This window comes from Cyprinodon tularosa, unplaced genomic scaffold (genome assembly GCF_016077235.1).
Source record: "Cyprinodon tularosa strain WSP-4 unplaced genomic scaffold, ASM1607723v1 ctg268, whole genome shotgun sequence".
Taxonomy (NCBI): Eukaryota; Metazoa; Chordata; class Actinopteri; order Cyprinodontiformes; family Cyprinodontidae; genus Cyprinodon; species Cyprinodon tularosa.
This window is the reverse complement of record NW_024038972.1, coordinates 814,957-837,857: the sequence shown is the minus strand read 5'-3', so window position 1 is coordinate 837,857 and position 22,901 is coordinate 814,957. Positions and strand designations below refer to the sequence as shown.

General features: G+C 36.8%; 2 protein-coding genes across 3 annotated transcripts in view; both read right to left on the bottom strand.

Moving 5' to 3' along the window:
• Window positions 1-11,203, bottom strand: part of ube2h (ubiquitin-conjugating enzyme E2H (UBC8 homolog, yeast)) — a 28,785-nt gene extending 17,582 nt beyond the window's left edge. Inside the window, exon 1 of the mRNA XM_038289380.1 lies at window positions 10,900-11,203. Coding sequence (XP_038145308.1) covers window positions 10,900-10,952 — 53 coding nt within the window. The 5' untranslated portion in view covers window positions 10,953-11,203. The remainder of the gene's footprint in view (window positions 1-10,899) is intronic.
• Window positions 11,204-15,552: 4,349 nt separating this feature from the next.
• zc3hc1 (zinc finger, C3HC-type containing 1) lies at window positions 15,553-21,901 on the bottom strand. Of its 2 annotated transcripts, none has more exons than XM_038289403.1 (10): window positions 21,755-21,901; window positions 20,569-20,671; window positions 20,268-20,418; window positions 20,070-20,153; window positions 19,862-19,989; window positions 19,619-19,758; window positions 19,274-19,538; window positions 17,701-17,901; window positions 17,193-17,405; window positions 15,553-17,110 (listed from the first exon to the last, which is right to left on the bottom strand). In XM_038289403.1, the coding sequence occupies exons 1-10, from the start codon at window positions 21,886-21,888 to the stop codon at window positions 17,033-17,035; spliced, it is 1,497 nt and encodes a 498-aa protein (XP_038145331.1). In that variant the 5' UTR covers window positions 21,889-21,901; the 3' UTR covers window positions 15,553-17,032. The 2 variants fall into 2 exon arrangements, with proteins under 2 accessions (XP_038145331.1, XP_038145333.1); XM_038289405.1 differs by having other exon boundaries at window positions 20,268-20,413; window positions 21,755-21,894.
• Between the last annotated feature and the right edge of the window lie 1,000 nt (window positions 21,902-22,901).

The following is a 22,901-nucleotide window of genomic DNA, read 5'->3' as shown; positions in this document are numbered from 1 at the left end:
TCGAGCTTCAAACCCTCTGCTGTATAGACTTGTATCTATGCTACTAGACTGTACAAAGCAACTGCAATATAACCTGCTGTAATTACACTGTAATAAGTTATACTATTTATCTATTTAGCAAACCAGAAATCACACTCTACCTGCCACCACTTTTGTGTACATAAGATACTGTGTGTATATAAGTTACCTTAAATCTGTCCTTTATTTTTACCATCCACTGTATATATCTGAATGCACTGTTTCCTCCTTTCTGCGCCTTTTTTCTTTTGTACTGTTATATTCTATAGAGACAGTATGGGATTAGTTCTGTCACCTAAAACTTATTTTACATGCTGTTGTTTGCAACTAGTTAAAAATAGCTAGCTAATAAGCATTTTTCCCTTGCTAACAAAACGAGAAGATGCTGCCCTTTATTCTGCACATATGTACCAACTTCTTAAAAATAAACCCAAATTGTAGAAAGCATTTGTAATTTGTCATGATTCGAATTTAAGTTGCAACAGGAATGACTGAGGTTTTAATTTCTAAATAAAAAAATTAGAAGTTACAAATGACGGTAAAATTTGTTTAATTTTTGTCAATTTTTTTTTTTTTTTTACAGCTATAATGGAGTTTAGTATTTTTGTCACTAGTTTCACAATGTGAAACTCAAAATGTCCATTACACATTAAAATATAAGAAGCCTTTATTTCTAATAATTTAAATTATTGACTTAAAATAATGAAAATCTTCAGAAATTTGAATCTTACAGGAGATCAATAAGGATTTCTAGCAGAAATCTTCTGAAGGGTATGTTGATTTCTTCTCAATAGTTGGTTGTGCCTAATTTTTGATGCATTTTTTAATTAATTAAGCATCATTCTTCCTATTGAAAAACCTCCACAGATATTATTTCGTGTTCACGTCATGTTAGTTTGCAGTTTCCCTTGAAATCAGATTTGTTTTAAAATGTTCCCGTAGATGCCTTCATTGACCATAGACTTCATAGAACATGAAATTTCACACTAGACTTCAAATATCATGGATTTTTTGCATGTTCATCCTTCCACCAGAATGAAATAGTTGACTTTCAGCTGAAAAGAGGATGCTGGCCCTCTATTATGAAGCTCACAAATTGGGAATGTATTTTTAACAAACATTTAAAGGTTAGGTTTATCCGGTTATTTTTCCAAACACTTTCTTTAGCTTATTCCTTCTGAAGGTTGTCAATGGCTGTCCTCAGGAACTCACATGTTAGTGTAGCTTAGTGACCCAGAGACGATTTAGAGCCTCAGGAAACCTTTACAAGTGTTTTTCAAATCAATTGGATGATTAAGCTTCAACAATAAGAGTGTCTAATATTTTAATCTTTTTCCACATTATTCTAAATTTACTAATACATTGAATTTTAGGATTTCAAATTTCAAAATGACAAAAAAAAGGCTTAAAATATGCCACTCTATATCTAATGATATTACAGTTTCCATTTCTGAAAAAAGTGACAAAATGTTTTCAGAATATTCAATTTATAGATTTTAGCAAAAATTTTAAACATGATTTAACATATGTAGGAGCTAGAAGAACGCACCTGCTTTTATCTGTGGTTTTTGAGTGAGAAACTGGATTAAAATGATAAAAATCCTGAGTGTGTAAGGAATGTACTTTTTATAGAAAGACATATTTTAGTTTTTAGGGGAATTAAATCAAACAATGTGTAGATATTCAGTCCTATATTCTGTTTATTATGTCCATACGTATCTAGAGCTGGAAAAATTTAAAGGCACATTCCAGACTTTTCCTGTCTCTCTAAATTGATTGACAAACAACTTTATTGCCAGGTTACAATTGAACAAACTTTTCCTTGTTTCTTCCCCAGCAGCTGAACCTATTATAATTATTCAATTTAATACCATACTAAGGTAGAATACCCAAAAGTAATAATTTTATAATATCACAAAAGAACTAATCGATAACGTCCCACCATCAATGCAAAAAAGTTGATTTATATTAGGAATCATAATAAATCTTTAAATTATGACCACAATATACAACTAGCACAGCTTTAACTGTGGGAATATGAAGCTTTCCTTCTTATTTTTTTTTACCACTTTACAAGAATAAAAAAGATTTGCATCTTTATAGCTCTGTAAATGCTTCACTACAATAAACCTGCAGAAATTATACAAGCTAGCCTCTGGTGCATGTCATATTTCTACAATCACACATAAAAGCATAGAAATACAATTAGTTCATAGAGGAAAACAACAAAACATGTCCTTCAACAATTTATCTTTGGATCACAGTACAAAAGTTTGAGCTCAAACTGAAAGCAGGAACCAATTTCCCAATGTTCAAACCGACTTGCTCTCAAAGCATCCAGCTCCTTCAGACACTTCTGGTGTCTGAATACTGATGCTGGGGCCAGCATGTGTGGGCTGTGCAGAAGAAAACCTTGCAGCAGGTTTTACATATCAATGGACATATGGCCTCAAAGGCCTGACTCACTGAGGTCCACATGTAAATGTCTGGCAGATGAAGTGGTGGACTCACTTTAAAGGTTGGATGGGAAATAAATGAACTGTGAACAAAATTGTTTCATTTTTCTCAGAAAAAAAGAAAGGTAAATAATAATGAATTATGGAGTTTTCCCATGAACTACACCTGCTAAAAACAAAACACAAAAGGAGCAGGAGCAGAATAACCATTTGATCATTGCCGCAGTGCACTAAAAGATGCAGAATAATGTACCCCAAGGAGATCAATGACGCCCCATCTTAGCATTAAATTATTTTAAAAAAATGTAATATAAAATAGATTGACGGACACTCAACAACCCCCCCAAAAGAAACTCTTTTTGTAATGTAGATTTTCATCCATTAGATGAAAACCCAAATATATTGAAGTCTGCCTCCCAGAGAGAGCTAAAGCAGCTCAGACATGAACAGGCCAAGTTCTTTGTCTTCACTGCTGAGAGATGAGAGCCCACCCACTGCAATCCAATGTGAATCCTTCAGCTGCTCCTCCTCTCAGCCCTTCACTAAATCAACAGTCTATTTACAGCTATAGCAAGCAGGGCCCGTCAGTGTGTTTGTGTGCGTACGTGTGCGTCTCAGCCTCATGCGTGCAGGAACAAATGACACGATCATTAATGAACGCAAAACTGAGCTGGGGCAAGAGACACAACAGCCCGAAGTCTTAGGCTACAGCCTAATGAGCAAACCTCACAGACCAGGTTTGCTGTCTGGTTTGGACGACAAAAGAGAGATTTCCAGCTGTGTAATGAAGGAACAGCTAACCTGCAATTGAAAGTAGTTTTAAAAATAAAGCAGAGGGTATTTATCAGCTCTACCCAGACCAGAAATGTACAGGAGCTGATTAACAGATAGGGTGTGGACATTCTGGCGTGGTCCTCTGGATAAGGGTCTTTATAGATATATATATATATATATATATATATAAAAATGAATATTTAAGCCTACAAAATACCTGATGGTTGGCTATCCTCCATGCAAGGGCATAAAACCTGGCTGAGCTCCCAGATAACAGAAAACTGAATTAGAAAAATAGCAAAACAATCAGGAACTTCAGTCCATCGGTTTTCTGTGGGTACCCAGCCATGCGTGCAGGAAGCATCACTGTAAGCATAGTAGGATTAACACTGAGGGCCTCAGATCTCCTCCAGTGAAATATAAACTGCTCCAGGACCCACAAAATAAGACCGTCAATCAAATATCAGCCAGGCAATCCCACTAAACGTTTTACAACAGCTAAGGCTTTCTTTTCCTCTAAAGAAAGAGACACAGACTGCATAAAGAGATTCAAATAATACTGAACAAAAAAAAAAAAAAATCTGGAACTGTTTAAAATGAGGAAGCTAGAATACAAGGTTATGGTTTTACTTTACATGTTCAAAAAGTATATATTTAATTAGGATTTTCCCCTGACACTAGCAGGCCCACATGATAAAGTATACAGCACGAAAAATTTGAACAAAAAACATCAGTGATCACAGGAGCAAGTAATGAAGCAGGTCCTTAGGTAATCTAATTAATATTTATTAAAAAAAAACATGCTTCAATTCATAGAGATTAAGGAAATATTATACCATACAATATATGGTTATTGTTGAGAAGTGCATCTAAAATATAATGAGTTTAAACTCTGCATGCAAATGTAACAGTCTGACAGATTGCAGTACTCAGGAAGCACACTAAAAATGGGCATTAGTGAGCAATATATGGACTATTGTGAGATAATTTTTACTATCAAATTGTTATCCTAATATAGTGACCCCATATCTACAGCCTCCTGAAGTGTTAAACCTTGATGTTTCATAATAAACCATTTCTGGGGGTGCATTCATTCCTGAAGCAAAATCTCAAGTGAGACAAAGTTACTTAGGAAATAAAATCATGAAGAAAATTGCAAAATAGTGAATATACATTAATATAAACAAGTTCTCCGCTATATTCAATCTAATATTTCAAAACGCTACAATTCATAGTAACTGTTGCTTTAAGGTGCTTTAGCAGACAAACTGATCAAATGAATTTCCAGTCATACAGAACCCAGTTTATCCATTTTGATTATTTTACTGAGTTTCCAAATCAAATCCTAACAGAGTAGATTCAGTTCATCCTATAATTCTAGCTGGTAAATAGTTTTCTCTATACAGAAGCTTGAGAAACATATTAGTAATGTTGAAATGTCTCATCCTAAGCAGGTATGTGGTAAAAGTGTAGAAGAGAGCTGATTTTAGATTGAAACCGACTAAGAGATTGAAACTTTGCATCTGCGGCTTTTAGATGGAATTGTATAAAAGGGACTCCATTAAGATTCAAGTATTACAACAAAAATTCATTATTCTCAAAGCTGTAGTCCTACCTGAATACTCATTCTATCTCAATTATCTCATTCTAAAATGCTGATTCCAATTCTCTCGCTTGTTCAGGAATGAGCAGAAAACTGCTGCTAACTCTTTGCAGTTTGTCCAATCCAACAACAATGGTGCAAGGGGAGGGGGGGTAGATTAGCTGACTGTGACTGGGTGACACGTTCTGACACAGCAGCAGGAGGTGGAGGTCACCGGGGCTGCTGTAAATGTGAAACACAAAAAGAACCCACCGCTGATGCTGTCCGGATTTCACGTTTAGAGAGCACAATGGGGCCGAAGCGGTGAGCGGAGAAAGAGAGCAGGCTTGGAATCCAGCTCAAATGGGAAAGGATGGAGGGGGAGGTTAATAAAATACAGACAGGCAAGAAAGGAGCGTATTTTGAGGACTAATAAAAAACATCTGAATTATGTGATGTTAATATGATGGACACAAAGACAGAATAAAGATGCAGCACCGCTCCCTGGTAAATCCCTACAGTCCTGAATATAAATGATGGTTGGCCATGCTTCATGGAACTCCCCTCCATTCCCCACTGCATCATTGTCAAATCTTCCAGCAGACAAGGAGGAAAGGGTGATTTGTAATTTCAGTAACACAGAACATCCTAACACGCCTTCCCATTGTATGACGATCTAATGAATGGAAAGAGACACCTCTTCATGCTATTCGAAAGAAAATAAGAATCTGAGCAAAATGGGACTGAGATTAAAAGAATTAGTGACCATAAATTATTAAAAAGGGAACGTGTATACAGTCCTCTGCATAAAAGATTTAGACATTTCCACACTGTCAAACAGGAAAATATTTTTAATGCATATTTGCAGTCAAACTTTATTATCAGACTTAAATATTTAAAATCCAGTGCAACACAATTCATTTAGAATCATGTAACAAGTAAATGGGATCCAGCTGTGTAGAATTTAATACATGTATAAATTCAGCTATGTGAAGGACTCACAGGTTTGTTTGGGGGGATCTTTGGTGAACAAATAAAAAAAAAATTATCCAAGCTAAGAACATCTCGTAAACTGTTGTTCAATCACCATAAATAGCTTAGGGTAGCTCAAACCAAGCTGCAGAGGTCCAAAGCTCAGGTTGGAGTATATGGTGAAATAAACTGCCATGCACTCTAGAAATCTGGTTTGTAGGTAAAAGTGGCAAGAAATAAAAACTGCCAAAACTCATGAACTGGAAGGAAAGTTCTCTGGTCAGATGAGCTTGCAAATAAACTTATGTCAATGGACTGTACTTACACAGTACTTTGACCACTCTGACCACTATCAGTAGGCAATGCAGGTGAAGTGTTTTTGAGACAAGGACACAATGACGCTGAAAGCTCGAACCAACAACCCTTCGATTGAAGGGGAAACTCCAGCACCCAACGCCACTGTGGCAACTGCAAAAGCTAACAGCATGTGAAAGCTAAGAGCGAAACACGGTAGTCACCTTTTCACTGCAGAGCAGGGGGAGCATGTCGCTTGTTGGATGGAAGATTACTGGAGCTAACTAAAGGGAGATACTTGGAGGAAAAATCTGTAGGTGACAAAAGGTTTCAGACAGACACACACAGAGATTCACCTTCCAGCAGGACTAAATGTACAACTACAAAAAAAATAATACTAATTCTAACCATCCATCTTATAACTATGTACAAGTTTGGGTTGATTTGTTTTAAATAAAATCCCCACTAAATACAAAGTCAGCTTTCAGTTAGCAACTGAAAGCAATTAGCAACGCTAGAATGTCACAAAATTAAGAGGCCCATAATCATCCTTTTAGAATAAATGCTACATAAAAGAACCAAAAATATGTCTGATTGGCTAAGTGTCACTTCTGTTTTGCTGCCTATCAACTTTTAGCTAAGTTAGCACTCAGAATGGAGCTCATACTGCTGTATAGCTGCAGTCTGGGTCATATGACTCTTTCAATGACGGATCCGATCCTCTCCGTTACATAGGTGTGTTTTGGAGAAATGCACCATGTAGAGAGCATCATTATGCACCAATCGCTTTACATGACCTGAAAAAGTCATTAACTTGACTCAAATGAAGCTAATAAGCAGTGTGGATTTACTTGACAGAAACTTGCAAAAACTTAAGTCACCAATTTGTGGATCCTAAAAAATGTATCCCATTAGAAGCATTTCTAGTTTGCCAGCATTTCTACCACAGCCCCGTCACTTGATGAATCACAATGTCCTCAAATTCAAACAGCAACTTTTTCAACAACTATTACTATGAAACCATGCAAATGGTAGAGAGAGTCGAGGCTAATCCTACACAACAAGCTGAACCTAAAGCTCTTTACAATGAGACGATCTGCAAAGATCCTCATTATGGAAAATCGTGTTCCAAAGAGATCTACGAGCAACACGGACTGTATCAAGGATCAAACTTACAAAAGGGTCAAATTTAGGTTTAAGAGGTTCAGTTTGAACATCTCTGATGTGTCAGTTTAAAAGGAGTAAAAGAACATGAAGAAATGTGCAAAAATCAGAAATGATCAAAGCAGCAATGATATTATTAATATAAAGCAAGATGGGAATACAAGTTGAAGCCTAGCTTTGAAAAAAAAAGCAAAAAAAAAAAAAGCTTAAAAACCAGTGATGTTGCACGTTGAGGTCATTCTGAGATTTATCATGACAATATTCCCTCATGGCCTCCGCTCCAGATCCTTAACTCTCTGGTGTTCAAAGAAAATTAATTCGTACAACCTCTCTGAAGCCATCTTAAAAGTAGTTTCAGGCTGCAGTTACACTCAAGGAGGGGGCAAAAAAGGCACCACAGAAAGGCTTTAGCTAATTTTTATCCCCTCATTTAAGAAACCAATCATAATGAGGCAAACTGCTTTAATTCTGACACCAAAAACTCCCCATAGAGGCAGCAACGCTCATGTTTAGGTCTGGCATTCAAGCACATGCTTGTCCCTTCAACACTTGCTGCTGACCATTAATGTAGAATGCTCTGCTAAAAAAACATAGTTCATTGTGCAGAATTGAGCAGTTGGTATACTGCAAATCCAGTCTGTCAGTCAGGCAGCTGCATGAGGACAGTGGCTGTTCAACTACTGCAAGGTTTTATGCACTTAGAAAAGTGGGGGGAGTTGAGCTGTCTGTCACAACTGTCAGCAATAAACACACAGGGTGTCAAGTAGGAGAAACAAAAACTTGTTCAAACAAGGGCAGTTTGTCATAAGCAAATGCAACAAAATGCCTCCTGGAGTAGACCGAAATTAGACAAAACCAAACACAGAGGAATATCTTTGATGTGAAGATTTTGGGATGAAAATACACAAGGTAGCAGTTAAAACACAGCTGAGGAGAAAGCATTTGTAGAAGAAAAGAAAAGCGGAAATTCTGCTTTGTGAGTATTCTGGTCGGTGACATCAAGCTGATCAGCTGGCATTAGTAAACTACATGAACGTAAAGCAACTTCTGACAGATTTCCTCCATATTCTAAAGCATTTGAGCTGAAGCCTATGTATGGTTCTTTGACTTTCAAACACGTCTTTCCAGTCGGCTTTAGACCCCTTCACAAACAGCACATGCATTTTCATTTATAAATGTTTTTAAAACCCAAGAAAGAATAATTCAAAAGCTAGATCAGATTGTTAATAATGATAACATGGCTACAATCTTACTTTGTATTAAGATACCATATCAATCTCAATACCCAGCACCTTTAACTCAAGTATCATGTTTTCTCCCTGCCTATTGTCATGATACCAAGAGCTTTACCATATTTGTTGCATGATAATTCACATTTGGTGGTGGTAGAAAAGGTAGTAAAGATCCATCCAACAGGCCAACATTTATTAAGACATGGAGAGCTGAAATTCATAGCTCAACATTTCAAATACAGCATATTTTTATTTTGATACCCCTAAATAAAATCCAAGGGAGCGAGTTTAGCAAAAACATTTTAAGCAGGGCTACATAGAAAAAAGCAAATACAATGTCCTTAGGTTTGAATAGCTCACATAGCAGTTTCCAATCTAGCAAAGAAGCAGTTTATTTCAACCGCAAAGCAGCCATGCCAGCATTTCAACTAAACCGACAAGACAAGAAAGGAACATGTTAGCCAGAGAAGTGGCCAAGGGCTCAATGGTGACTTTGGAGGTGCTACAAGAGCTCGGGTCATATGTTAATGGGACAATATTAGTCATGCACTTCACCAATCTGGACATCAGGAAAAAGTTTCAACAAAAGAATTTTAAAAAGAAGAGATTTGGCCGTAAAGATAGCAATGAGAAGTCCCAAATGCACTTTGCAGAGAGCCGTAAGGGAGAACAGTGCAAAATGGGGAAGAATGTGCTCGGGTCGAAAAAGACCAATACTGAAGCCTTTTAGCCAATATGCGAAACAGTGAGTGAGGCAGAGAACCAGAAATGCATGCAAGCCTCGCAACAAAATGCAGCGATGGCACCATGCTGAGGGGAAGCTGGTCAGATTTCAGGAGATGAGGGGTGGCTGCAAATACAAGGCAATGCTTTGAAACAACCTAGAAAAGTTTGCAAAAGATCTGGTCCTGGGGAAGCATTTCTAAACGTACATGCATTACTACACCGAATAGCAGGAAGAATCTCCAGTGCACAACTGCCCAAGTCAAAGTCCAGATCTAGATCTAATTGAGAATCTCTGGCAAGAATTTAATATATTCACAGACTGACTGACACCAAAATAGACTAATATTTGTTATAGAGGCAGCTACATTGAAGCAAAAGCTTTTCAAGAAAAATTTAAATGCAATCGTCTCAATTTTTTTCAAAAACAAAAAAAAAAATTAAGTGTAGCTTTGAATTTAAAACAAAATAGTTGTCTCCCCCTCATAAAGAAATCAGTTAAACCTGTTTGGGCAACCTTTGCTTATTTCATTTGACCAGCCCACTCCAAACCCCTTATTTAACTAAGCTCCACTGCCATCCCATCAGCTGTTCTAAGCCCCTCCTCCTTATGGTTTCCGGATAGTAACAGGCTGTCCAATCACTTAGCTGGGTTTTTCACTGTGCTGGAACAAAAACAAAAAAAAAAAAAAAAAAGAGAGAGGGGCTATCAGTTCATAATGTTCAGGAACATTTTGTGGGGCTGGAAACCTGTTTTGATGCTCTGGTTCAACAGCACAATTCTGTATTGTCAGAGCCAAAACACATCAGCACAAAAAAACAACAAGTCAGTTGAGGACGGTTAAAAAAAAAAAGTAGGGAACAAACTAGATGCAGCTTTGTATCTCAAAAGGTCTAAAATCAAAACGAAAACGAAAAAAAACAGCCATTTAAATTAACAGCAATGAGCCACGAGACAGTGGAAGAAGAGTGAGATACAGTGATCAGGTGGCCATTTTGATGTTGAAATTAACCAACAGACTACACAGCACAGCTCTGCTGCGTTTTAACAACAAAATTACAACGTGTAGCTGGAAAAAAGCAACTAAATATAGACGGAAAGAATGTCGCTTCAACGACGACAACCGTTTTATTGCTGGAGTAAAAACAAAAAGCTTCTTCAGTTAGCCTTACGTTATGTAAACAAGCTGCGTAAACGTTTGAGGGGGCAGTTTGTCTCAACTCCCACCTCCTTACAAAAAAAAAAAAAAAAAAAAAAAAAAAGCAAGTTGGACAAAGAAACCAAACTGACACAAGGTGATTCGTGTAGTCATGGATGAGTTAGTGCTTCAATATTGATTATATCCATATAGCAGAACATCAGCTTCATGGAGACATGGTTTTCAAATAGACACAAAAACAAGCTAAGCTAACGTTTGCCACATATTGTGTAGAAATGCTACAGGAAACTGTGACCGATGTGATTGGCTAATGGAGTTGTCCTGATAAGCAGCTGAGGACAGAAATAGCTAACATTTGGCTTTGCTAACAAAATGTTGTTGACACCAAAACAGCAGTAATTCACAGATAAATTCCAATATGTTTAGTCACAGGCAGACTACAGAGCAGCGTTCGTTTAAACAGCTCAGGCAGGACTCAGGCATACATGAACACATACTGTTATGTTCAGTTAATAAAAGGATACAGTTTCACCACATCAGTATCCATTCGCCTTTTACCCGGACTCGGAGACGACATTTTTTTGTGCTATTTCCACCGCAGAACGCCAGTAAGTCAGCTGAAAGCCAGCTCCCAGGAACGCTAGGCAGTCTAGCAGGCGATATTATCCGAAAGTTAACATTTGTTTTACTGAGATGTCCACGACAGAACCTCCTCACGGGTGAAGTGTCTCCGTCTCAGCGCTGTTGAGGGTTGGAGATATACGTTAGGTCTCTCTCCCGTTCACTGCCTTCTCTGCGATCTCACCATGGTTCTGACAAGCAGGGATCCCTCCGCGAATGACGCAATATATGTGCGACAAGAAACGCCACCATATATGGCCATGTTTGTAGTTTCTACAATGGAGGCAACTTTCCACAGCATAGGGCCCTGTCCCTAACAAAATTTTGGACCGACCTACTTGTCCCCACCAGTTCAACTGAAACATCATTAGTTCAACTTTTTTATTTTCTTTAGTCCAACTGTTTTTAATGTTCTTTTTTGTTTCTGTATTTTTTATTTAATTAAATTTTTTTCCTACTTGCTTTGATTCTGTTTTATTTTCATATATTTTATTCATGTAAAGCAGTTTGCATTGTCTGTGTACTGAATTGTGCTATACAAATTGCCTTGCCTTGCCTTACCAACAATTACATGTGAACAACATAACTTATATATATTAGTTTATATTAGTATTAGTTTATAATTTACAATACAGCGTTGTTTTAGCAGTACATGAGTTCTGGATGGAGAATATTGATAGACGAAAACATTTTTTTAATCTAAAATGCAAAATGTTTATTTCTTTATTTATTTTTTACAATTTTGGTTTAATTCCTGCTCCAAGTGGGTTGCTTTGTGAGCTAAAGACATGTTTTAGAGTCTTTATACTCCAGTTGACGATAAATCGATTACTAAATTTGTTGACATTATTTCAATAATTGATTAATCCGATGAATTGTTTCAGCCCTAAATAAAATACATGAAATGGATTAAACAGAGTAACTACAGCCTAGATGTACAACTCGTAGAGTGAATGTCAGTTCATTTTCTAGTTCCAATGCACATGTAAATACAATACATTTGGCGTCCCTTGAATCTATTATTTCACTTTGTTTCATGATACAAAGAGAACATTTAAAAGATAAGAGTGGGTTTTACCTCTGCACAATACTATATCTTTTAAAAAAAGTATTAATCCACATATAGCAGACATATTTAAACTATATTCTGTTAAATAGGCACAGATTTACCTACTGTCTTAGTCGCTGGTAATTTCAAATGCAAATCTCAAAGTGGAAAAAAGTCCTAATTCCTCATTCATCAGAGCCAGTTAAGCTTTAGCCATTGATAAACAGCATCTAGTGTGTGTAGTGCTTATAAAATTTGTGTAAATGTAGCAACAAATGCTGCTTTTTTCTCTTTAAATGAAATACACCCTGATTTTCATGTCAAGCATAAAAAAATGAGCATGCATATGTTTGCATAGGACCAGTGACATCAGACCAATTGTGTCCCTACCAAAGTTGAAATCAAATCTACGCCGTTGGGATGCAGGGTTGTCAACTCTCACCCATTGGGGGTGAGACTCACCCATCTCAGTGTCTTCACACACTCTCACTCCATATTCCCAATTTCTCACACTAAAATATGACAGACATTAAAACTCAACTCAGTCTAGTTTAATAATCTCCCATTGGCTTTTAGGAGTAATTAAACCAACACAAATATTTTTATTTGTGTTGGTTTAATTAATTAGCTTTAATTCTTAAAGCTTCCAGGTTTGCCTCTCAAACCCAGCTCCACAAAAAGAAAAGGAACCTTTGTATTTTATGTTTCAAAATATCAGCCACCCAAGAAAAGACCAACCACATACAGAGAAGATGTGCAGAACAACTCATTCATCTTGGATTCATAGAGGAGAAACCACAGGGATGTTTTCCTTTTATTATTACTTATCTTATTCATTTATCTTTATTTTGGTCCACTGAATATGTTTAAAAACTTAATTTCCATCACACCTTCCAAACTGAAACATCCAGAGAAGTGCTGTCTCCATGGTGACTTTTTATAAAATCTACAGCCTCCTAGAAGGTCTGAATTGTTTAGCTGTTTTGACTATTGTAAGAAAAACTAATAACATAACAATTGAAGCTGTTTCATCTTTAGCCTATTAGCAAATATTCATACACAGTGAAGTTTCCACTGGTTTCTGTATCAGTGGCAGTAATCCAGTAATAGCTTATTAGCTTCCAATTGTTTAATTTACTTGAACTGCAGAGAATTATTAATGAACAAAGTTGTGAAATTCTTAGTTTAAAGTATATTTAAGATGCAATTATTCTAGTAGGGCACATTCTGCTTTACCTCCCTTCTCTAAAAATCACCAGAATGTAGAAAATAATGTATATTGTGAGAAAAATGTTCCAGATAACTACAGACCACTTATTGTTACTCAGTAACGTTTACTGTTTTATAAAATTTCCACATTTTGTTACTTTGTTTCAGTTAAATCCTCTGAAAACTTCCAACCTATAGCTGCACCTGTCCTTATTTAACCCTGAAAAGGTTTCCTGTCCAAACTAGATGTAATCGTTTAATTCAGGGGGTTTTCAACATTTTCCAGGAGGCCAATGACCTCCAAACTGATGGCAAAATAGAGCAGCGACCCCCTAATTACATATATTGTATGAAATTGTGTTATATCAAACTGGTCCTATAGTCACTCTATTACATATGAAATATTGTAACCAAAATAATTTCTCCCTGGGATTATTAAAGTATTTCTGATTCTGATTCCTTGTTGATGGGACAGGTGTTGTGAATGAAACGGTGCCCAGCTTGAAAGAGCTCCTGTGTGTCGCTGAATGTGTGCATTGATGACTGAAAGACGTCTTCTGCCTCCATTTATCTGTTTACCCCCTGTTGAAGACCTCCAGTTTGAATAATACCTTACTAATCATATATACACTTGAATAGTTAAATCCAATTGGACTATGAATAAAAAAAGAATAAGCATTGTATTATGAGTATGTAACCGAGATTACATTTTGATGTTACCCAAATAAACAAAGCCCTCTGTTATTTTAATGCTCAAAATCAAGCTAAATACAATTTCTAAACTGTTGTATCAGAAATGTACAATTATTCAATGAAAACCGGACCCATCACATTAAAGCAAACATTTCTTACACAATTTTATTATTTCATAGTCCAGTGTTAATGTAAACATGTTACAAAATATTTCCAGCAGCTATAGAGAGGCATCATAACCATAAATCGTCAACCATAAATGTGACGGTAAAATATGTCACAGGCAATTTAATTTTCCTTTGGGCCTGAGCCTGGTTCTGCTGGAGGTTACTTCCTGTTAAAAGGGAGTTTTTCCTCTCCACTGTCGCTACAAGCTTAGTGTGAGGGATTGCATTCGAGTCAATGCAATCAACTGGTTTTTCTTAGATAGAAAATTTGAATCAATTTGACTGTATGATCTGGTGAACTGTGAAGTGCTTTTAAATGACGTGCTGTGGATTGTCGCTATATAAATGAACTGAATCGAAAATTTGGGATTGATAACGTATTTTTGAATTGAGTTGAATTAAAGTTAAAACATTTCCTTGTAGACCACTGTGCTGATTTTGGATTTAATAAAACTGTTACACAGCTTCCTAAATAACCCTTGACTAATGAAGCATCATGCTGGATCTCAAGTAATTTGTGCCTCTTAACTCTTCCTCCCAACTCTTGAACCTCGACTTCCAAATAACATGTATAATTAAGATTTCATCTGAAAAGAGGACTTAGGACCACCAAGACAAAGTTCTGTAATTTTTATTCTTTGCTGAAGTAAAGCACCTTTAACATTATCCTTGATTGATATATGGCTAAACATAATGCAAAAGGTTCATCACAAACAATGTCTGTGTGTTACAGCTTTTGAAGCACTGACCGTAGCTGAAATCCATAGCTTGTAAACCTCCTCAAACTATTGAAGGGGCTTCGCTCCATGACCCCCCTAAGCTCATTCCTGTTGCTTGTGTACATTTCTGACCTCACTGTTTGCTTCCACTCACATTTTAATGTGCTTGGAAGCAGCACTCTACCAGCTTCTTTAGCAACGACCTTTCATAGCTCATCCTCACTATGAAGAGTTGCAGTGACTTTCTCCTCAAGGGCTGCCAAATCAGCAGTCTTCCACATTTTGTGCTGACCATAAGACTTCTGCCCTGTTTTGTAAATAACAATCAATCTGAAAAGATATTTTTAAAACCAATATTGTGTCCCATAACACTGGTGATCCATTTTGTTTTTCCCCTTTAGAAACGTTAACATAGTTTAGTTGTTTTCATAACTGCTGCTGTGTTCGCTTTAGTCACTTCAATCCTTTTAAAGACCAACTTGTCTCAAATGTTCTTTTTAATGACTGCCTCTTATAAAGACTTGAACTCTAGATAAGCTTTATGGTTGACAAATTATCTTTAGAAATAAACATATTTTTACAGGACCTATATTATAAGAAACATGTGTATTTTAAAATCCAGTTTAGAAAAAAAACTATTTAATGCCACTTATCACAAAAAGGGTTATTTCAAACTTTTGGAACTCAAATTCTTTTAAAAATCTACAATCCTCATTTCAATTGCCCTTTTCTTCCACTACTTTGTTTTATTTTGTGACCTTCATTGGGGCCCCAAGTCACACTATGGGAACCAGCAATTTAAACAACACAAAAAAAAAAAACATTTTGGGGTTTTATTTCAGATGCATTTACAATTCAGTATGTCATGTTTCAAAAAATATTTACTTATTTTCAAGCAAAAAACTAAATTTGAAACAAACCTTTCAGAAAACTACTTTATTAAATTCCCTTCAGAAAGCCTAGGAAGACAAAGATCAAATGAAAATGTTAAAAAAAGACAAACATTTTTAAAAAGCCAAAAGTATGAAAAGCGTAAACCTAAGTTGCTCACAGTCTGTTCTTTTAATGAGGTTGATCAATTCAATTCCAGCAAACAGCTATACAGCACATTAAAGGTACTATGTCATGCTTAAAAAAAAAAAAGTCTTTTAATGTCATCTATAGACAGATCTATGATAAAATAATGCCTTAAAAACTACATGGGTGTCAAAATGCAACGAAGTTGTGTTCTTCCAACTGTGCAGATTTTGATGAAGGAAAAACATAACATATTTAAAATCCCAAGTATCTTTATTTTGCATGATATAGGCTCTTTAAAAAAACTTCTTTCCAGTGTTGATGCCAAATGGCTGTTTCTCACAAAAAGATATTCATCTATTTTCATTAAAAACATGACATGGACAGGTCTTCAAGGTGGTTCAGCTTCCAAAACCAAGACCACGGCAGAAACCAATCCAGCTTCACGATGCCTTTTATTCACACCCTTTGCTCACATTACAACTACAAGCTAAATGTTTATTTTAAGTGACAAAATGTCACAAAGCAGAGAATTATTGTAAAGCTAAAAGAAAATGCATTACTTTCAAAAGAGTGAAGAATAAAAATCTAAGTGTAACGGGAATTTGTTTAGTTTCATTTTAGGGGTTGTTCTGAATGAATTTGCATGCTCTCCTAGTGCATATCTTTCTCTCCCCAGCTTTCCTTCCAACTCCAAAAACAAAACAGTTTACTAAATCGATTCCTCTAATTTAGACTTTGTGCATGCATGGTTGTTTGTCATGTCTCTGTCTCGCTCTGTGTTGGATTAGCAACGTCTCCAGAAGGTACCCCTCCTCTCACTCAGTCACCATTTAGGATGCAACATTTGTCTTCCATTTCACGTTTATAATCTACTTCGTCGTCATGTATCAATCAATAAAACACATTAAAATGTGTGGTTGCAATGTCACAAAATGCAAACGGTTTATCAAGTATCAATAAACAGCAAGGCATGGTACAGTTAGTAAAAGTGAAATGTTTGTCACACCGCAAGGAATCCTTTCTTTTTTGAAACATCAACACTACCTCAAACAACACTTTATTTATAACAAATACAACAATAAGGAGTGACATACATTAATATATGATTCTCCTTAAATGCTGGGATGGAGCTTTTGGTGACCTAAAGTAAAAAAAAAAAAAAAAAAGGCAGGTTTTGGATCTAAACGTTCTGAGGTGAGGAGGATACCTGCCACTGACGGAGGATAGCAAACACTCCTTTAGTCTTGTCACGAGGGCCCTAGCAGGAAAAGAAAAACAAATACTGTTAACAGTTCTATTTTTCCTCCCCACAAACCATAAGATCAGAGCTTTCCACTCACCTGTGCTGGTGTGCCACCTTGTGCATTGGCATTCTTCTTTGTGGGCATGAGGAGACCAAGAGCAGCTTTCCAGGCCTGCTGATTAACTGTTGAAGTTGTTACTACAGGGGATGCCACCTCTGGGTCCATGTTCTCCTTCCCCTCAGAGATCCAGGGACACCAGTCTCTGTGTTGAGTAAGGGGGTCAAAGGCTCTCTTGGGCAGAGGACCACCCTAATATTTTAGAAAAATAAAAGGTCTTTAATCAGATATGTGATAATTTTCCAAAATTTTTTTTGGAAAATTGTTTTTTTTTTTCCCTCAAGGAAAGGATTTCCAAAAGTGTAGATACAATCACAATTAATAAACACATTTTTAGTTTAAATATGGAACCGGACACTCCCCATAACCAATTATATTATTCATTACTGACTAGGAACACAGTAAAAAAACAAAAAACAAAGAGGAAAACACTGTATAGAAAGTGCAGCAGGTGGACATGATGCTTAGAAATGACGTTAAGTCTTACTGGACCACCAGCGGATGAGAGGCACAGGCGTTTTGGAGGGTGTAGAGGGGCAGTGCCATCAGTTCCTGAGCCAAACCCCTGTCCTCGATTTCGGGTCGCAGGTCTCTTGCCTCTGCTTAAAGGACTTGGCAGCTCTTCACTTGGACTAGGTGAATCTCTGCTGCGGGCACGCAGAGCCACTGGAGAGGGAGTTCCTTCATCCTGCACCAAACACAAAAACAAGTTTAAAATGAGCTTAAAGAACTGATAAGAAATTAAAGCGCTTAAAGAGTGTTTGAAGTTTTCAACTAGACAACAACAGACTAAAGAGGAAGCAACAATCCTTGATGTTGTTAGACCCAAATTTAAGTCCAACTGTTAAACCAACTTATGAAACAAAAGTACATATCAGGCAGCTCTAATCAAAATACCTTTGCATGAGTCTTGACCAATATCATCAAAATGGATCAAATCATTGTGGTTCTCGTTTTTAAAATGATATCTCTGACTGGTATTTGGCCATCAAGTAGATGTATCAGCTCACTACACGTCTGCTTACTCAGTGTTCAAAGGACCAGAACTAAACAAATCAGCATTTGGTTTTCATGTCCTACAGCTCGAGAAGTCTGAGAAAATCTAAATGAAGAAATTGTTTGTTTCTTATTATAAATTCTAATGTTTTTCTAGACAGATTTGTATTTTACCTCCTAAGTACAAATAATTATATTGCTGGCTTTTAGTTTCCTGACAAAGAAGATGTAACCTTTCGAGCTCACTGAACGTAGTGTCACCTAATGCCTTAGGACTAAAGTTTGGCTTAAGCAAGTCGGGATTAAAATAAAATATCAGTAGACACCATGAGAAAGTACATCCTAAGCTTGTAGGGGTGTGTCCTCCTGAGCTCCCATGTTTATTTTTGTTTGAATTGTGAGCTCGGCAGATGTTGCTTTTGTCACAGCTATATTTCCCGCCATAAAACTGCAACATGATTGGCTGACATGTTATGGGTCGGTCCTAAACAGTTGAAGCAGGAGCAGTACAACATGGATTCTTGAACACAAATACTGCAAAATTTCAGCTTTTTTTTTCTTTTGATTTTATATACTCTAATAATCCCAGAGGGAAATTACATCTCTGCATTTAACCCATCCCCTTGGGGAGCAGTGGGCTGCCATTGTGCAGCGCCCGGGGTGCAGTGTGGGATTAAGGGTTTGCTCAGAGAGCCAGAGTGGCAGTCTGTGGGAGTGGGGGATCGAAAAACTGCATCAGTGCAGGAATACGGTACAAAACCAAAGTTGAATGTTTATTACTTCGTTCAAGTTTAAGATGATTCTTTGTTGATTCAAATGATTGCATGACATCCTCAGCAGCCACCGAGTGCTGCAGAAGCCTGTTCATCATTATTTTAAATTAGTCAACCGCTGATATAGACAATATTCTAAAATACTCTAAAAGGCACAATGCTAAATAAAGCAAGGAAGACCTGTACTGGACGTTACAAAACACTACGTACCTACCATGTGATGGGAAAAAATATATGGAAATAGATGAAGTCTAAGACTGTTTCTAAAATATCCACATTCATAGAGCTTGCCTGGTCAGTGCGAGTGGAGTCCTGGCTCCTAAGCTTCATGCGACATGGAGTTGTTGGAGTTGGAGCGGGTGAGGCTGACCCAAAAACATCCCCATCAGTAGCTGCTGGCGCATGCCCCGCTGTGGAACCAGAGGGTCCTGCTGAGTTTGGTGGGGTCTCTGTGTCACCTGCCGCACCTTCTATCTGATGGAAGTTCCATAAGCCGACCTTCCGCATACAGTAGGAGCAGGAGAGTGTTGGTAGGCTCATGGAATGTAGAGATGGGCTAAACGGAGCAAAGAGTGTATTAGTAACCGTTTCCATGGGATACACAAACACATCAGGGTAGAAGAAAATTCCTCCTACTTTGCTCCCCATCCACAGAGAGAGACAATGCACGCAGACACCTGCACAGCTAAAGGTTCAGAGCATGGAGTCCCTCCCTTTCTTTTCTGTTCCTCCTCCATCAACTGCAGCACAATGCTGATAACATCCTCAGTGAGAGACTACCGGAATAAAATAAAATAAAATAAAATTCACCAGATAACAATTATGTCGGAATAATCGAAAATAGATAATGATATTTAGCTTCAATTCACATAAGTTTACCATGGACTTCAGTAGCTCTGGACTTATGGCTGGCAGCTGCTGTGCCAGGATGCATGTGCTCTGAAAGCGCTCCAGAAGGGCAGTAAGAAGCGCTGATGGTTCAGAAGATGAAACCAACCAGAACCGCTCTAGGAAATCAAATATATATTGTGATTAAAAGAAGACTGCAGCTTTGTTATATCAGCTGTAGCTCAACGGCTGTTCCTACCTGGACAAGGAAAGTCAGGCCAAGGGCAATACTTTTCATGCTGCGTCTGAAGCTGCGTCGATATTTCTGCAACTCGAGTTTTATCTATTACAAAAATCAAAAAGAGAAAACTTGACTTTGCTTTAATATAAACCTCATCCTGGCCACACTAAAAAGCTCAAGCTCGGGAAAAAGTCGTTTGCTTGAAGTTCTGCTTACATTTTTCGAAGTCTAAAGATGGTTGTAAGGATGCACAAAGGAAAGCCTGGCAGCTGGAGCACTTTAGCATGTCATTACCAACGTTGACCCAACCATATCTGGCACACATCAGAGGTGACAGTATGTGTGGCTTGGCTGCCCATTTCATACAGTACAATGCTAAGGAGAATTACACTCTATGGATTACAGTATTTTAAATAAAAAAAAACAGAAATCCTGCTATTGTTAGGATGAATTAAACAGTAAAAAACATCTATTAGCTGAGAGCTACCTAAAAGAACATGCAATAAGAAAAGGATATTGAATATGACTCCACTCTGGAGAAAAAAGCTTCATGGTTTGTAGTCTCACAGGGTGCTAGGGCGTTGCTTTTTACTTCCAGATTGTTTGTATCTCCTTGTTTGCTGAAAGTACAGAAATACACATTGATTTCAGACATAATCAGCAAAAAAATATGTTTTCCTTCAAAGGAACAGAGCAAATATCCCATTAATATCTCATAGGAGAAGTGTTTACAAATAACTCAGAATGCATTCAAATTAATTACAATGGTAAAATGTTTACCAATATAGACAAGTTAGACATCGTTGGAAAGCTTAGATTCTCCACAATTCAACCACCTAGTTCATTTTATGGACATAGTGAGCACCAAAGCACAATTAACAGAGATATAGCATCATGTTCAAATAATGTATCACACATGTAAGTTGGGCTTACAGTTCCTCAGTTATTTACTTTTCCATTTGGGGATGAAAAATAGGCGACTTTCCCAGAAATTAGGTGGATATTAAGAGGGTTCCTGTGATGGTTTTCTTTTTTTAAATGTGATATTTTCTCTAGCTTAAACACCCACGTTTTTTTAAAGACATTTTTAATTCAATTTTGGTATATAACAAAACAAGTATAAAGAAACAAATGAAACTTTAAACAAGGCAGCTAACACATGGGTGAATGGAACTGATGGGAATGATGAAAGTGGGGACAGACAGAAGAATAAAGAAAAGTATGGATAAATGGACAGAAAGATGGATAGTAGGAGGGAAAAGACAGATAAATGGAGGAAGTGAATACAAACAGACAAGGCTGAAAGAGATCAATCAAACTATGGATCAAAAAACAGCAGGATGATATAAATGAGTGGAAAGAGGGATGGATGGATAACAGGACGACCAAAAAGCACATTAACAGATGAACTAGTAAATGGATGGATATTCAAATAAAGAGAAACAATTCTGCAACATTTTAACATAAAAGTTTAATTTTGACCAAGACCCTCTTAAAAGGTATTAATTTTTAAATTATTTTCCTTGTTAAATGAAGGATTTTTGAAATTGTTCAGCAGAAATGTTTAACAGCTAGAGGGCATGGCTGTATGCTCATGCTCATCTCAACCAAAGCAAAGCAAAAGAGGAGCAGCGGCTACCGTGAGCTGCTCGGCTAGCGTTTAACCCTTAAAAGAAGAACGCGTGTTTGGTCGCATTGTTCACCTATTGCAGTCGGAGTCCACTGCAGAAACCCCCTCATTGAGAATTTCACGGACTTTTTCTGGAGAAGTCAGGCTGGACTTATTTTGGTTAGAAATACCAATTCTCTCTCCACGGATCCCTTCGTCCGTCGCCATGGTCCGCTCTAAATAGTCTCCTCCGGAAACTAGGAACTAAGAAAATTGGTTCCTACTGTTCAACAACCAAACCCATCAAACATATGGTAGTAGGTGAAATACATTTAAGCCACACTCTTATTTACCTTTTACAGTTTTCATTAAACTTTCATAAATACCTGTATTGTCAGGTTTTCTCAAGCAAAACATTTCATAGAGAAAAGGCATATTTACAGCTTTAGATAATAAATTCACATTGACCACACCAAATCAAAACACTGCATGTTTGCACCGTATATATTTGATGCCCTGAACTTCCATATCAATGCGTTTTTTTTTTTGCACAATGTCTTTTTTTTCTCCCACACTGTTTACATTTGATCACTGCATCACTTTAAGGAATGGAAATATCATGAAAGCTGTACAAAACCAAATTTTGATTTGTATACACTGTGTATACAAAATGACAATATAATTGTTGTTTAAGCCTAAATCCCTAGATTAAGTAATTAAAAACACAATTTCCTTGTAAAAGAGCAGAAAAAATAAATAAATAGATAAACTAAAAATAAATAAAGCATTCTTTATTAGAGAAAACTATGCATAATCAGTTCAATTGTGGAAATTTTTTAGCACTTAGATCAGTCAGTAGACCTTCATCTATGTTAAACAGTATCTACAAAGTTCTTAAGATGTTGACATGTAGAAAATTGCTTAAAAGCTCAACAACATGATAAAGGAGGTAAGCTCTGTTCTAGGAACTCATCGAAATCCTCTTGAGATGATTTCACATTGAATAATTTTTCATAAAGCAAAGAAAATTATGAATAACAGTGATCATCCTCTTCAAAAAAAAATTGTTAAGCAACAAGTGAGTGTCTTCAGTTTTATACAAACTGTTTGATTTACTTCAACATTTAATATACATTTGGGATTAATAAAATATTTCTGGGTAGAATTTTTAATTGAATAACTGAGGTGAACAAAAGATGAACAAAAGTAAATCTACTAATATATGTTATACATTATTCTAC

Bases quoted from the DNA above. Each gene is read 5' to 3' on its own strand.
- zc3hc1 (XM_038289403.1), bottom strand. From the start codon at position 21,888: ATGGCGACGGACGAAGGGATCCGTGGAGAGAGAATTGGTATTTCTAAC. The intron at 20,672-21,754 runs GTGAACAATGCG...CTGTACTTTCAG, and splicing joins GTGGACTCCGACTGCAATAG to CAAACAAGGAGATACAAACA. The intron at 19,759-19,861 runs GTAAACTTATGT...TTATTCCGGTAG, and splicing joins CAGAGCTACTGAAGTCCATG to TCTCTCACTGAGGATGTTAT.